Source organism: Lates calcarifer, linkage group LG20, assembly GCF_001640805.2.
Source record: "Lates calcarifer isolate ASB-BC8 linkage group LG20, TLL_Latcal_v3, whole genome shotgun sequence".
NCBI lineage: Eukaryota > Metazoa > Chordata > Actinopteri > Centropomidae > Lates > Lates calcarifer.
Genome location: NC_066852.1, coordinates 3,437,095 through 3,454,075, shown reverse-complemented (window position 1 = coordinate 3,454,075; position 16,981 = coordinate 3,437,095). Strand labels below are relative to the sequence as shown.

Genomic DNA, 16,981 nt, shown 5'->3' with positions numbered 1-16,981 from the left:
AATGTGTAATTAGTACTTTTGTCACTTTAAGTATATTTTGATGCTAATACTTGTAGTTTTACTTCAGTAAAATTTTGAAGACCTTTACTTGTAATAGAGTATTTCTACACTGTGTTGTTGTTACTTTTAATTAAGTAAAAGTTTTGTGTACTTCTTCCACCACTATTTAAATCTGAGAGTTTTGCGAATTACAAGGAGCTCTTGAACGCAACGGGATAGAAGGTGGGTTTTCCTCCTCTTTTCACTGTTTTGGGGCGGTGGAGGGGGGCCAAAGCATTTCCTTTTTCCATTTGCATCACATCGCGGAGCTAAAACCGAGGCTGCAGTAGAAAACAGTGGAGATTAAAGCGAACAGACCTGGAGAAGAGGATGCTACAGAAACTGCGGCGCCTCCAGATCAGCTCAGCGGACACTGCACGTCGCGGAAACAACGAGGATAGTAAAGTTCAGTTTGGGATTTAGCGGCCAAAGTTTGACGTAATTCTTCCCCGGACATCAGGAATAGGCTGGAGTGTCATCATGGAAGTATTTTCTAAGGAAAAATAAAGAGATTTCTCTCTACTTTTGGACATGCAGGCAGAAATCTGAGAAAGTGCAAGTCGGGAAAAAAAACATTTACAGCAAGATCTCCACGGTTTGGTTTTCCAGATGTCTCCTCTGCAGGCAGCGGCTGGTTAATGAAACATATTCACACCCCAGAGGAAAAAAAGTAGCACTTTTCTTCATTTCTTGCAACTGGATTTTATTCTCTATCATCGTCGCCTTTTAAATACATGATCAGCGTTACTGTTTGTTCTTCAGCCAACACTCCCAGTAGAATAACGGGATTTTAAAAACTCTCAATGCTGGATACAGCGACTCGTCGACGTTTCGGGACATGGACGGACACCGAAGAGACAAAATAAAGGAGCCGTGTTATTAAATAAAAGAGGAGGGTGTTATCATGAAAATGTTATTTGGGTGAAGTCCTTGGAAACTCGTAAGGGAAGCCCAATGAGTGGCACACAGTCAACTCTCACTGACAGGTAGGCTGTACTACATTAAAAGCTTGTCTTTTCTGTTTGAACACAGTATGTTTGTCCACGATTTATAATGTTAAAAGGCTTTTCTGTTCTGTTAATGAATGGACAGGCAATTAACCGCATGAGGCCAAACTCCATTACAAAATCCTCTAATTTAAGGTTCTGTTGCTTGTTGGAAAATACAAACAAATACTAGAACATGACAAACACTGCTTTACCATTTATTTCATTCTTCTTCTACGTTCGGCAATGTAAGGTTAAACAAAACACTTCAAGTTTCCACAAAGAATCAGTATTTTAAATTGGTGATTGTAGCTCTCCCCCTACATGTCACATTGTGGTGGGAGAGGATGGCGCCAGGAGATACTACGGGGAAGCAAATTAGAAGTCAAGTTTTTGGTAAATGTAAGGATGTTTGATCTAATCAATATATGCCGAAATTAGCATAAGTCTTTGATATTTTCATGGCTTCTCAAGTTATCTTCTATCCTCCATATATTATCCGGAAAATTCAGGTCAAGTTAAAACGTGCGGATTTCTCAACGGAGTTCGGAAAACTCCCCGCTCTAAAAAAAAACAAAACAAAATGGAACAGAACGTGAGTTGGTTTTTCCCTGTGCACTGGAGAATGTGATTGGCTTTGACTGTCGATGACAACCTCCGCTGTCAAACCAGCAACAGGGCATCCTGCTGGAATTTATCACTCTTTAGTTGTGGCTTCTGAAAAGCTTCTGCACATTTTTCTGTTGAGGTCAAAATGCTACTCCCTACTCCTCCCCTGGCAACGGAGTTTTGAAATCTGAGTCTGACACAGTTTCATTGCTGTCTGGCTTTACTGAAGGTTGACTAATTGAAATGTCCTAGTCCCAGATGTTTTCAACCAGGTTCAGAAGTTTCTTGGACAACTCCACATGTCACAGTCTTTACAGTAGGCTGCAGCATTGTACACAAACTCACAAATCACATTAACCTGTGCATGTCAATAGAAATTTAATTCTACAATCATATGACTTCCTGTATTGATCACATCAGGAAAATAACACTTATTCTGTGCCCTTTCTTTCGTCCGGTTCTTGGCAGAGGAACAAGTCTCAGATAAAACCAACCGCGTCTGTAAGAACCATATGAGGTGATTTGTGTTAGAAAAGTTAACGGCTGACTTTCAGCTTTTTCAGATTCCACCCCACATAAGTCACTTGTGTATTTTTACACTCAGTAATCAGGAGTTTCCTCTGAGGAAACGCCAAAATAAAGGCACACATGACTGCCTCGGAAAGTCAAACAAAGTCATTTGATTTCTTGACCTTCTGCCTGCAGAGAAGATCGAGCCGCTCGTCTGCCTTGAACAATGAGCCTCTTCTGTGTAGTTTTCTCTGTAATGTCTTCATCATGGAGCCCATGTAAAGACTATAGACAGTTTAAACATCCAAAAAAAAACACATTTGAGGGGTGCAGAAAAAAAAAGAGGGGGTGCAGTTGCCGGGCAACATTTGTACCAACTCCAGCAGTGGTTAGGTCACATCTTGGACGTTGCTCAAGGGTTTCTCAGTGAGAAGAATTCAGTTTGAGCAGCCTCTGAGGTTTGTGATATTTTACTGTCAGGATGTGACACCCCCAGCAGGAGACATGTTCTCCTGTCTGACTGAAACATCCTCTCTCCTGAAGAATACCGTTTAGGTCTCACAGTAACTAGCACAGATCCCTGGAGGTTGGGTAGCAGCAGCAGCAGCAGCAGCAGCAGCAGCAGCAGGGTTTTAAGCCTTAAAAGGAAAACTGTGCTTTATTACAACTTGGGTTTTATTAACAAAGTAATTGCTGAGATCTGAGAGCACAGAAACATTTCTAAAAATGGGTCCAATGGGCAGAAAAGTTTCAAACAAGCTATGACATTATTTGGAAGAGAAACCAGTTAAAACCGTCCGTTACTCATCACAGTTTATAGACTGACTCTCTGGCTCAACTTTGATCCACCCTGCTTGCTGTAGTTTTTCTGTACAGTGAAATATCTGATCGTCTGACTTCACGTGTTTCCCCCCGACATATTTCTGCATATTAACATCTATGAAATAACTCTGGGGAGTTCTTATTTAAAGTTCCATACTTAAATCTGGATTTATTTATTAAAATAAGTGACGCCGAAGAGTGTCAGCAACATGGAACAAACAGTGCTTGAGATACACATTCGTAAAGTCCTACTGCTGTCGCAGTTTTGATTCTTGTAAACTGCCCATTTCCTCCATTTTTTGTTCAGTTGTGACAATATATGTGTCAGTTTTTCCATTGAGAAGACGTCTTCAAGGATTGACGGCCATTTGCCCTTTTTACTTGCTACCAGCCGTGTTTTAACCAGATATCTGTTACCTCCTGTTAAACTTTCCTCAGTGAAATTGCAAAAATAAAGCACCTTGCAACTTATAGGGAACTTACAGGGTAATATTTGCTGAAACACTTCATGTATCACTTCCCAAAACACAGCTAAACATTTCCAAAAGATATTCAATTGATCGCCATTAAATGATCCACTAGTTCCCTTTTTTCATTCTTCACTCAGTAACTACTTGCTGATGCATTGTGTCAGGGCTACAATAGTACGTAAATGACACAGGTACAGATCTACTAAGGGGTTTTTGTGCCTGTTTTTACGGTGCAGATTCTTTTCTTTACTGCACACACCTTTAACGGGCAGGTGGCAGCTATGTATTCAGCTGGATTTACCTAGGTGACTCACCTGGTCAACTGATTCTTAGGACAAATGGAGCCACAACACAATATCTGATTACTGTAACAGAAAAGTAGCAGGTAGCAGCTGTGCTCTTCTGTCTTTTCACAAGACGTTTACTATCAGCGTTTGCAGCCTGTTCTGCTCTGAGCTGCTGGACCCCCTCGAGGTCAGTCCCAGGTGCAGTCCAGGTGCTGACTATGTAATGAGCTGCTGTTGTGGTAGGAGCAGAGGCAAATACATGTAAATGTAGCCGACAGCGTCCTCTTGGAAAGATCAGGTAGATATACTTTGCCTTTAAATGTGGTCCGACAGCACGTTGTGTGATTTGTCTGAGGCATGCTGAAGAGTTCTACATGTTCATATCATCAGTCCTCAGTCAGTCGTCCTCTATAGTTTACTGTAAATATGTCCAGCCAAGTGTAGGAGCAGTGTTTAGGTTCAGTTCTGTGTAATAAACCTGAATGCCTACAGGCTGCAGTGGACCAGCTCTTTTGCTCTTTGTCGCACAGTTTTGCTGATCGGTGTGTTTTCCCGCCTGCCGACCTCCCACCCTCGCCCCCCTCCACCTTACCCCGGGCTCTGACGGGAAGTGGTGACATCACTGTTAAACAATGTCTGTCAGGCCCACCAGACCACTGGCCCTTCCTGGCTGACGGACACATCGCCTCAGGATGGCTACCAACCAGACGGAGCCCACTGTCGTGCTGCTGCTCACACCATAACGCTCTGAGATCATTTTTGTGCATCTGTATCATTGCAGGAGGCTCCTTAAACGTATCACAGCATAGTTTGTGTGTTCGAGGCACGGGTAGATAACCGAACAGGCCCTCTGGGCACAGACCCAGAGGCCTGAGAGGTCATGAGGACTCTAGCCCAGAGTCTCTGTATGGAGTGACTGTTAATATTTCTTGTCTGAAAGTTATAGAGCTCAGTTGAAAGACACAAAATGACCACAAAGAGATGCGAAAGGATCCCAAACAACAACAACGAGACTCCAAATGACTACAAAGAGACACAAAACAACCACAGAAGACTCAAAACTATTATAAAGATACACAAAAAGACTACAAAGAGACACAAAATGGCTACAAAGAGATGCAAAACAACCACAAAGAGACCCACATTGACTACAAAGAGACTCAAAACAACCACAGAAGACACAAAAATGACTGCAAACAGACACAAAATGACTACAAAGAGACTCACAACAACCATAAAGAGACTCAAAACAATGACAAAGAGACTCTGAAGACTATGAAAGGCCAGTTTTCTCACAATCTCTCCATGATTCTAGGTTTACTTCAAGAATAAGGATTAAAAGTAGAGAGAAGACAAAGGGTGTTGTGGATTAAGAACTGGTATGTTACTTCTGGTGATTGAGCCAGATGTAAAGGTATTCTGTATGATCTTGATGTTGTCGAGGATGGATTCAGTTTTGTGTTTCACTGCCCCTGTCTGACCTGGGAGGTCTAATCCTGATTTGTTTTTCTTGTCTAAAGACACCAGTAATATCTTGAGTTGGCTTCTACTGAGGAGATTTTTGCTTTAGCAAGATTTATACTAGTCTCTCATGGCCAGACCTGTCTCCACAGCGCTGTGTCAGCACTGGCTACACCCACTATCATTCAGCTATAGGAGGGAAAAACACTCAAGCTTTTTTGTATTTCTTTAAACCAATCACAATCGTCTTGCAGTGATGCTGCCCCACCAAATTTCTTTAAAATAATGCAAAGAAAACACCATAAAAAACAGTAAAAGACCAATGAAGTCCGACTACCCTGAATCTGTGGATCTGTACATTATAATTGGTCCTGTGATGAACTAGGTTGGAGGACACTTAAAGCAGTCAATTTAATTTTAAGTTATTCTTAAATAAATGTACGTTAAGAGCAGTGTGAGCCTGATTAAATTACATATTGATCGAGTATGAGAGGGAGAGTTTCAGCACAGCGAACACAGATATGTTGATGTAGTGACTGGGGAGGCCACTGAACTGTTTGTCACTAAAGACAAACAAAGCTTTATTGAGACAAATGACCAGAAACGCCGGCAGGTCAAAGTACATATAGAGTTATTTACTGATGAATGATTCATGGTCAGATTTTATGTTATGTCTGAGGGGTTTGTTATAAAGTTCTCATGCTGCTGGATACTGATCATACGGGGTTACATTAAATTATTCAGCCCATAAAAGAGCGCTCCAACAGGATACAGCCTTCAAGATCTAAATTACAGGTTGTCAAGTTATCAATTAAAGCTTGATGTACGAGCCCAAAGAGCTTATCAACACATCATCTGCTCAGGGGATGAATCGGAAATTAAAGCTTTATTTATATTACAGCCTGCATGACAGTGATATAATTCTTACAGCTGAATGTGACGAGACTTTAAAAGACTAAACTCTCTGTAAAGATTCTCATACACAGACTCAATTGTACTAAAGTCTTCCATGTTTTATTGTCTGCATTGAGCTGCCTGATTAGATCATTTCTGGGAATTCACAGGCTAATATTGAATTTGGATGTTTGTGGTGATATCGTGACGGGAGCCAAGTAGCGTCAGATGCAAATGCGCAGTGATTCATTAATGGAACAGACATGAAAATATTCATTTTGGAAAGCTCTAATAATTAACTGGGTAAGATGTTTATGTAAAGGATAAGTCTGGTATAGCTTAGTCCTCCGAGCCGTAGATCTCCATTGTCTCCACAAACTATTAAAAACACATTAATGAGGCGCACTGTTGCACTGGTTTCTCCATTACCATGAACACACACTGTACACAAAATGTGTATCAGTCCGCTCCTGAAAATAGTCCCCAAGTAATGCACAGTTTACTCTAGTTTGTTAAAAATATTAGCGGACATACTTTGATGTCGATAATTGCTTGCTGAATTACATTGCAGCAGCTATTTAGCAGTGGTTAGATCCAAAGATTTTTGTCCCCATCAATCATTTCCACACAAAAACATTGGAAAATAAGACCCAGGTTCAAAAATATTAGAGGTTGGGTTTGAGAGACACATTATTGGTTTTGGCCTCTTCATAGAATTTGTTGGCAATAACAAAAATATAGAACATCACCAGCTGTAGCCTTTAACATGTTAATAATTTATCTTTAAAGATAAGTTCGAGGGATGTTGGATAAATTTGTGTCCTAAGGTGGAAGGAGACGATTTAAATGGCTGTTGTTATGTGCACTTGCAGTTCAGCTCTACAGGAAGTTTGAATTGAAAATGAAATGAATCATGGCTTTCACTATATTTCACTGTATTTCTGTGTATTTGGAGTTTTAGCTTCTTTCTTGTTGGGCTGTTGTTTCCAACCCTGCGGAGTGGAGTCCTTTGCTGTTATCATCCCGGAGGAATAGTCTGGTATTTTTGGCATCTGAGGCCCAAGTAGATCGCTGCATGTTTTTTTTTTTCCTTCTTTGATAACTGTGCACGAGGCAAGTTAAAGAAAGTCTGAGCAAATTAGCCAGCAGACATGTATCCCAGCTGAGCGACACTAATACAATAAGTAAATTAATGGTACCCCTTTTATCGCGGTGCCAGTAAACTTTTCTCATGGACGTGAACACTTTTTCCTTTGTGATTCCCGTGTTTGTGAACTGTTGAACTTTTTGGTGCCTCTGAAGTTCTGGGCAGAACAACTGAAAAATGCATCAGATTTTAATGAACTGTGCAGAGGCTTTGTCACTGCGGTGTTGGCAACTTGGCAAGCTGTTGTGACATTTAGCAGCTTTCCCACTGTATTCTCAACAGAGCCTGGAAGATTTATCTACTCATTACATATATATATATGTATACGTCAGCTGATAAGTGATAAGACGTCGCAGTATAGAAGTGCCAAAGATATGTTTAGAGACAGTGCTGAATTTAGTAGCTGTAATGTTTTTGTTTATGTCAGCTTTGCCTCATCATGGCATCTACCAGCAGAGATGGAAAATAACATTTATAATTAATGTTTTCATTCGTGTATAATCACCTGAAACTAAGAATCGTTGTGTTTTTGTTCACTTAGAATGAGCCCTTTGTGTTTACACATGGAGTGGGTTGTCTACAGTAGCCCAGAAAAGACAAAACGTTGCCTGCAGGCCACCGTAGTTTCTTCTTCATGCTTGAAAAGACATATAAGTTAAAACATCTACTACAGATCTGTGTGGTTCAAACGTTTATTTATCGACATCCTCTGTGCTCCCAGATAATGTAATGATCATCCAGGTTTATGCTGTAGCCGTCACTGCTTCATCTTTAATGCAAGCAGATCATTTAGTGCTTTAGTGTGTCTGAGTATTACAATAAAAATGAACCTCGGCTTCCAGAAGCCAGTCAGAGACATGAATTCAAATTGTTTTGTTGTTGCAGTTTGTCCAAAATTGACACAGAATTAAACAGTGAACTGATTTAAGCTGCAGATTGTTCAATTATTTTTCTCAGCGTCATCATTTTTAGCTGTTAGCGCCTTTGGACTTGAAGTTTCTCACTGAAATGCACCACAGGAGCCACAGCTGAACTCATGAACTCGTTTGATTTAAAATGAAAGACCCGTAAATCTTCTAAATCAGCTGATCATCTCTCGCAGTGATGATTCAACCTGTGTTTCATGCTGATCTAAGCTGTATGGTGAGTCACCTGCCATTGTCTATGGAGCATCCAAAGTAGCTCCTTCAACTCTGCAACTTTATTTCTTTGTTGTGTCTGAACAAAGCCTGAGTCATTTAAATTGAAAAATACAAAAGTTGTGTAATGGGCTTTGATGTGATTGTTCTGATTATTCTGCACGTTAGTGTCCAAATTAAAACAAAAAACAACAACTAAACAGATGAATTCCTCTCTCTTATCCAGCAGTACTTACTTAGCAGCCACCCACTGAGCAGGATGCAGCCTGTCCTTGTCTCGCCATGTCTTATCAACAGCTAATCTCCTGCGACCACAGCAAGGAGGCTTCCTAAGTGGGCCTTCTAATCTCAGAGGAAAAAAGACATGGTTTTCACCATAACACTCAGTGTGATTTCACCATTTTGCCTGTAATTTCAGAACGGTTTTGTTGTGTCTGAGAGAGTGGAATCAGCTGTTTAGTCTGGTTCATTTTGCCTCCAGGAGCACAAAGAAAACATAATCTTGCTTTTCTGTCCTTTTATTTCCCTGATTTTGATTAGTTTCATCAGTTCTCTGCACCTTGAGGACAGTTCAGACAGGGTTGTTCACACACTTCTGGCCTTCTGTCTTCCCTCAAAGACACTTGTGCGCCTCCTCCTTCCCGTGCCCCCCCATCCCCCTCGACTCCTCCATTTCTTTCCCAGCAACTTCTCCCACATTCAGGAAACTGGAGCGGAGCCAAAAAACCCTAGTCTCCGTTTCCGGGAATCTGTCCCACAAAGCCACAGTATAGTAAGTTGGCCCTGACGTGGGAGCCATTGTTAAAAGCCCAGGGCCCCCATTGTCCGAGGGAGGAACAGCAGCACAAACAAAACCCCCTCTTGCGGAACAAGTAGGAGGTGCTGAGGGGGGACGAGGAGAGGGAACCTGGGCTATTAATATCTGAACTATCACCATGAGGGAAATTCATTTTGAATCAGTTGAATAAAGAGGGTGTACATGGAGCTTGTGTACGTCTACTAGCAGTCTTCATCTCTTTCTTTACGAGTGAATTTCCAGTGAGCACTTTGAGTGGTCGACGTGACTAGAAAAACCCTATGTAAGTGCTGCCCATTTACCATTTCTCAGTGTGATAGCGCCACCAACTGTCAATCAGGGGAATAATGTGAGAAATATGTATCATGATACAAAAAACCCAAGTGTCTGCACGTATGGTCGACAAAACCTCTGTTAAAAGTTCCATTAAAACCCCTAAGTGACTTGGTGAGAATCACGGCGGACTACAAGTTTGACCTCGGCTAATATAATCATTTCAATCTGTGGGTCAGTGTGATGAAATTTGTCGTAGAAGCTGTCAAACTAGGTGGTTTGGACACCCTCGTATTTACTTCTTGTGAAGCTTCTCAGATGCTGAGTTGGTTGTTTTCCACATGAGATAAAACAAAGTAACTTCCCTGGAACCTTTGTCTCCCCCTTGTGGCAGTGAGAATAACTTCAAGAGAACTTTAATGTAACAGAAGTTTATTTATGTGTAAAAGCTGATAACATTGAGTCTGATCCAAGCGTTAGTTTTGTTGCACCTGTCGAGGACGACAACCAACACCTTCACCTAATATAAGTGTTTATAGCCTCCAATAGTAGCTGTAATTTCTCTTTTTAAAACTGAATACACTTCACAGTTGAATTTCAAAACATCAACAGTGAGTGAGGAAGGAAACTGTGGCTCTGTGAAAAGTACAGGGTGCTGTATCATGGATCTTTAATCAATTTAGTTGAATTTAGATTTAAATTTAAATTTTTAAAGTCTTTATTGATTTATTTTGAAGTTGTTGAGGTTTTGTTGTGGTTTGTGTGTTCTCACTTTGCCCCACGTCTCTCCAGGACCCCAAGCATTCTCAACAAGGACCCTGCAGACAAGAGACCTAAGAATGACAAATCATCCGTCTCCCTCAAACATGAATTCGATCCAACAGGTGAGAGGCACAAACAGCTTTATCTTTGTTCTCTTTGTTGCAGCATTTCCTCTGTTAATCTCTCCATGTAAACATTAATTAATAGAAGTGAAATGTTTAGAATTTAAAGCCTTAGTCTTGGTGTGGATGTAGGCAGCGCTCAGAAACAAGTTGTCAAGGTGGTTGCCGGGGTTGCCGGGTCGCCATTAATCCTTCCTGCCCTTTTCTTCACCCGGGAGTCTGGAGGCTCCTTCATGGAGTCCAGAGGACAACCTATTATCCACTCAGCTCGCTCAGATAACACTTTGATGTGAGGAGAGGGAAAAGAATTGTGAGTCGCTAAACTTCCTCAGTGGCTACAGGAAGAACCCTTGATCTACTCACAGATGTTGCTTTCCAGATTTCAGGGTGTTGGTGAAGTCAGAGTGTAGGAATACGAACGACATTTACAAACAGAGTCGCTGATTTCACGGGGTCACGACGACCTGGCTGATCTACATGAGTAATACTAGCTGTGCTGCTGGCACGCTGTCATGGGATTTGTTTTTTTCTGCAGGTCTGTTGTGCAACATTCAGGTTAAATGGAACAGATAGTGTAGGACAGGGTTTCACTGTATAATCAGAAGAATAGATTAAACCATATATCTCACTGCTGATCTACAGAATCTGCTGTCTGTGCACTGAATACTCTGCTTCCTAAAATCTCTTTCCTACTATAACTGATGTACTATTACTATTATTACTCATATTTCTACTACTGCTATTATTGCTACTTCTTCTACTACTTGTATTACTACTACTATTACTACTATTATTGCTAGTACTTTTACTGCTATTGCTGCTATTTGTATTACTGCTATTTTTGCTACTACTTCTACTACTGCTATTAGTACTATTACTTCTCCTACTTGTATTATAACTACTATTCTTACTACTATTTCTACTGCTGCTATTATTGCTACTACTTCTACCACTACTACTGTCACTTCTACTTGTATTCTTCTACTTCTTCTACTTGTATTACAACTACTATTATTCCTGCTACTATTACTTCTACTACTCTTATTTCTACTACTAATACGACTTCTATTCTATCTTTTATCAGAGCTACTTCTGCAACAAATAACAACAATAATCATCATCATCATGGTTGTTTGCAACATTTTAATGTATTTTTATTTTTACAATGTAAAAATAAATAAGAGAGGACTCACCCATCCATTTACAATGTCAGCTCTCCTTTAATTAGCAGTGCTGCATCATGATTACACTGTGAGTGATGAGACATTTGATTTTTTTAGACTGTCCGCAGTGTTTCTATCGACGAGTTTCTACACATCAGAGAGAAATAAAGGTCTTGTTGTTTTCTTGGAACGAGAGCTTCCTGCTATTTAAAAACCATCTTCTATTGTCACTTCCTGTGTGGAGAACTTTGACTCCACCAGACTAAAACTTTATCTATTAGGTACTTTTGTCAATACTTCAATCATTAATTTGTCTCGGCAGCAGTCTGTGAAATGTTTTAGCTTTGTCTTTTAACTTATCCTAATGTAGCGTGTGTGTGTGTGTGTGTGTGTGCTGGTGAATGACAGGTCTTGTCCAGCGCTGTGTGATAATCCAGAGAGATGAGAATGGCTTCGGGCTGACCGTGAGCGGAGACAACCCTGTGTTTGTACAGCTGGTCAAAGAAGGTGAGGCGGCTCGCACACAAACTCTAAAAAATCACCACAGACCACCTGGAGAAACATCTCTGACTCTGACTCTGTGTTGTGTGTCACAGATGGAGCTGCGATGCGAGCTGGTGTTCAGACAGGAGATAGGATCATTAAGGTGAGTCTTAGCTCCAGGATCAGCACCTGAGTGACTCTGGGTGTGAAGAGAGGAAAACTGATCCATTTGGCCTTTTGTTTTAACTTTTTTGTTGGGTACGAATTCAACGTTTTCCCTCCTGATAGCAGATCAGATTCCTAAACTTTGCATATTTGCTAGAAAAACTCCATCGAGTCAACTTGTTGTAAACAATAAAATTATAACAAGTGATAATAAAACAATAACGGGCAGGAGCACGTCTCAGGGGAATAAGAGAGGGCTGAGGATTGACCCTTGTGGGACACCATATGATAGTTTTTGGGATATCTAGCACAACAAACTAAGTTCTCACCAGAAAATAATATTTTGATAAATTCAGTGCAGTATGTTGAAGCCCCACTCAATTCCTAACATGGTTATGTATTTATAAATTTAAAAAACATATTAATTTTTATCCTCTTTTTGTCAAAAAATACAACAATTACTTGATCCTGCTTAAAATACTGTCTGTATGTACTCACTAAAGGCCCAAATCCTCTGAAAATACTCCCAGTAAATGTATTTCCAAGGTACTTAGAGTAATTTTAACTCATTTTAGTTTTCTCTTCTTTTAATGGGATTTCTTGACAATAACAAAAATATAAAATACACTTTAAATAAAAAAAAGTGTCTCCTGATGCTTCTTCTTCTCTGACAGGTTAATGGGACCTTGGTCACACATTCAAACCACATAGAGGTTGTAAAGCTGATAAAATGTAAGTAAAGGGGAGTGTGTCAGTCAACACAGCTGCTTATGATTGGCTTAAACACCTGTCAATCAAGCATACAACTTCTTCATCTCTCTCTTCATCCACTCCTCTCTGGCAGCGGGTTCTTATGTGGCCCTGACGGTGCTGGGGAGGCCTCCGGGGCTTCCTCAGATCCCCCTGGAGGAGGAGGAGGAAGAGAAGGAGAAGGAGGAAGGAGCAGAGGTCAGCCCACCCTCCTCTGTCTCAGTTCCACACTCACCTGCACTGTCAGGTGTGGAGCAGCGCAGCCCTCAGGAGCACATCACCTCCGCTCGGCCTGACGGGGTAAGAATATTTTTATTTTTATTTTTTTGTTCCACATATACCACATGTCAGAGGTATAAATACAACATGGAGTAATAAATTAATATAATGAGACCGAGTAACTAAGTAAGTAAGTTTTAACCTTTTAACACATTCACACACACACAAATTCACAATTAAGTAATAACAAAATTAAAAAAAGAAGCAAACTGCAAGTCGAATTCAAAGAATTAAAAATACTTCTAGTGTATTTTTCTAAAATCAGGAAGTGCAGACTTCTCCTCAACCACAACGTTTTTTTTTTAGAGTAACTAAACTAACTTATGAAATGATTCACCATTATTCCTTTCTGCCTTATTTTGTTTTTTGTCAGTGATAAACAGTAAGAAACTTCTCTTAAATATTTCTCTTTACATGATTATTTTGATATTTTGATCCCAGAGAGAAAGCAGGGGTTTAGAGTTTTGCTCCTACTGAACAATGACCCGACAGATCTGATGCTGCTGAAGACTCATCCTGACTGGAGTCAAAATTATCTCACTGTAAAACTCTGAGTCACAGCTTCATTGTCTGATGTTTAGAAAAACCGCAGAGTCATGGTGGCTCTTCACTGATCCTGTCGCTGTGTCAGGAGTCTGTCACAGTTTGTATAAACAGGTTTGTTCAGAGACAGGAAACTACCAGACAGGAGCAGAGGGACAGTGAAGACGAGACACTACAGGGTAAAAAATTAAACTAATAGATATCACCATGAGACTTCCCTACCTGATCACTTACATCAAGACAGTTATTTTTTGTATTACAAGTTTTCTGACATTTAATGTTTAAATATATAATAATATAATATATTATCTAATTAAATATGTCCTAATTTGCATTAATTTTCAGAACAGGAATCTGAACTCTGGATAATAATGTTAGAGTGAAAGTTTTTTACAGAGATATCTCTGAATAGTCATAAAAAAAATCAGTTTTCACTTTGTTTTTAGCATTAAAATGTTTTATAAATCAGGCTGTGAATGATATACAAACAAACCTCTCTGTAAAAAGCTTCATAATATGAACAGGAATAGTCTGTGGCTCAGATTATGAGAAATTTAACAGACACAGAAAGACATTCTGGAAAGGTAACACAGCCCAAATAACCCACAGGAGGTTTTTTTATTTTAAGTAACGTGTGGAGTAAAATACATTTTTTGGTGATTCTGCAGAATTACTGAACACATCTCCTGCTTCTTTTATGACACAGAAATACTGACAAATTTCACACTTTAATATTGTTCCATACACAGAGTCAGATATAACCTGTTAAATCCTGTATTTGAGTCAGTTTGAAGGTGCAGTTGAGGCGTTTTTCAGTGTTTCCCCTGAAGGTTTCTGCTCCTTTTGTTTTGTCTGCTGGATGTCGGTGGTGAACTCAAACTGTAACACTCACACATGCATGCTGTTATTTTAAACTGTGATAAGGTTCGTGATATCAGAGGCATGTCTGCCTGGATCCCCCCCAGCTCATTATTTTTGATCAGTCACATCGTCTCGGTCCATTTACTGGAAGCTTTAACCAGAACTGCTGCACTGTGTCAACATTTTATCTTCTTTTAACACTGAACATGTCAAACCAGAGACTTTACTCACATAAAACCAGATATAACTGTAAATAAATTCCTCCCTGTTGTCATTCACGTTCCCCTTTTTTCCTTTTGCACTTTCAGTCTGAGTAGTATCAGTTCTCTGTTCCCACGTAGACGTAAAACTTCATCTCAAACTTTTTCTCCCATCAGTCTCACTGTACGTTACAGGAATGATTACGTACTAATGTGTTTTGACAGTGAATCTTCAGCTCTTCTCACTCAGCGCTTCCTCTTTATCTGCTCTTTAAGGATGAGAACAAAACCACGCACAGCCAAAAGATCGACAGCTTGCAAAAGATGATAAACAAACAGCAACTGGACTTACAGGTGTGTGTATGAAAAAGACTTTGATACTTATTGTTATACTTCCTTTAACGCAGTATTCACAAAGGGAATTACCACCTCTGCTTCTGTTTATTACACTGGGATTATTTTGGGATTTATTTGTGTGAAGGTGAAGGAGGAGGAGTGCAGCAGAAACCCCCGACCTAAGCTACTGAAGGAGATCCAGGAGGCAAAGAAGCACATTTCACAGCTGCAGGAGCAGCTCAGCAGAGCGGCGTCACAGGTGCTGCAGAAACACCCTCTTCACTGTGGCTGATTTCAGTTAAACCTCAGCTCCTCTGTCACTCCCACAGACTTTAGATTAACACAGGTCACTGCAGGCGCTTTGGTCTACACCACCTTTGTTAATTGTAACTGATAAGAAAGTGTGTGTGTTTCAGGATGGAGCCACTGTGTCCAGGAATGGTGAGGCTGAGGAGGGGGACAGTGGGAGGGAGCCGACCTCACCCTCGCGGGGCGACGGCGCTAACGACAGGCCCTCGACTAACAGTAACTCTGTGGGTATAATGACAGATCAGGGCAGTTAGTGTGGCGAACCACATGACACTTTGTACTCGTGCGGTTTCTGCTGTTTTTTGTAGTTTTATTTGAGTCTCTCTTTGATGTCATTGTAAATTTTACACATTTGGATTTTGGACTGTTGGATTCAAGTGCACAGCTTTGTTTTTAGAAATTTGGGGGAACAAAAATTGGCATTAAAAAATAGAAGAGAAGAGGAAAAACATGTTATTTTCTGCATTTAAATCAGTCTAGCAGTGTAATGTAAATTCAGTTTTATTTCACTTTATAGCTACCTGATCTTTTCTTATAAATAATGTTGTATTTACCTCTTTACTACAAAGGGATCTTATTTTTAACTGGTGCTTGATTCTAGTGTCTGTTTAGGAGATACTAACTGCAAATAAAAATGAAAATATGCAGTCAGGAGCAGGCTAAATTTTAACCTGAATACAGGAACCAGTATTTCACCTGAGGGGTGAAACTCAAGGCAAAAAAAGTTCACATACTCACTTCTGCTTGTTAAATGTTTTGCTTGGAGCACATGGCAAAAACTGAAAGTGTCTCAGGACGACCACATCAACATTTTTATCAACTCTGGAATAAAAGTGGTTAGACTGGAAGAGGACACAGTTCAGAGAGACTTTAATAAGAAACTAAACTGACAGTGAGGGGGATTTATCTTCGCCGAGATCTCTCCATGTGTTTCAACAAGTAGTTTTCTCTATTTTCTTACAGTTACGACATTAAACCATAGATAAATAAAAAAATACAAAGTGTAGGTGCTTCACTTCCAAAAGTAGCTCCTATGATTTTTTCCTTCCTGTATGCTGCTTGTGTTTTAAGCAGTTTTTAAGAACTAATGGATCAAGTGCTGCTGCTGACCAGGGAATGTTGAGTACCCACGGTCTGATGTTAAATACGACAGGAAGGCTTTCTGAAAATACTGCCTACACAGACGTCTTTGTAATAACAAATAATCTTTTTATCACAACGTCTATAAATAGGGATGAAATGGTCCTACTTTCCAATCTCTGGGGATTTCCCAGTATTCAGGACCAGACTAAACAATCAATTTGGCTTAAGTGTTGTGTTGTTCTGTGTGAGTATTAACGTGTATGCGGTGTGTGTGTGTGTGTGTGTGTGTCTGGGTTTGTGTTAGATGAACAGCAGCCCCCTCCCTGAGAGTCCTGGCAAAAGAGAGACGCCCTGTCAGAGCCCGGACATCAGCCGACGAGACGGACCCAACTCCTGCTCGTCGCCCGACACCGAGGACAACACGGAGACGGTAAGATTTCAGTCACTTTAAAGCCTTTTTTAGAGGCCGCAAAATGGTGAGAGCTTCAGTTT

At 40.3% G+C, this 16,981-nt stretch overlaps 1 protein-coding gene across 1 annotated transcript in view; it reads left to right on the top strand.

Annotated features, from left to right (window-relative positions):
• Nucleotides 1-273: 273 nt before the first annotated feature.
• The window catches only part of arhgef12b (Rho guanine nucleotide exchange factor (GEF) 12b), a 29,478-nt gene continuing 12,770 nt past the window's right edge, over nt 274-16,981 (top strand). The window contains 10 exon segments of the mRNA XM_018691837.2: nt 274-1,025; nt 10,226-10,317; nt 11,889-11,987; nt 12,077-12,126; nt 12,803-12,860; nt 12,973-13,178; nt 15,038-15,115; nt 15,243-15,356; nt 15,514-15,630; nt 16,794-16,919. Of these exon segments, the coding sequence (XP_018547353.1) occupies nt 994-1,025; nt 10,226-10,317; nt 11,889-11,987; nt 12,077-12,126; nt 12,803-12,860; nt 12,973-13,178; nt 15,038-15,115; nt 15,243-15,356; nt 15,514-15,630; nt 16,794-16,919 (972 nt within the window). The 5' untranslated portion in view covers nt 274-993.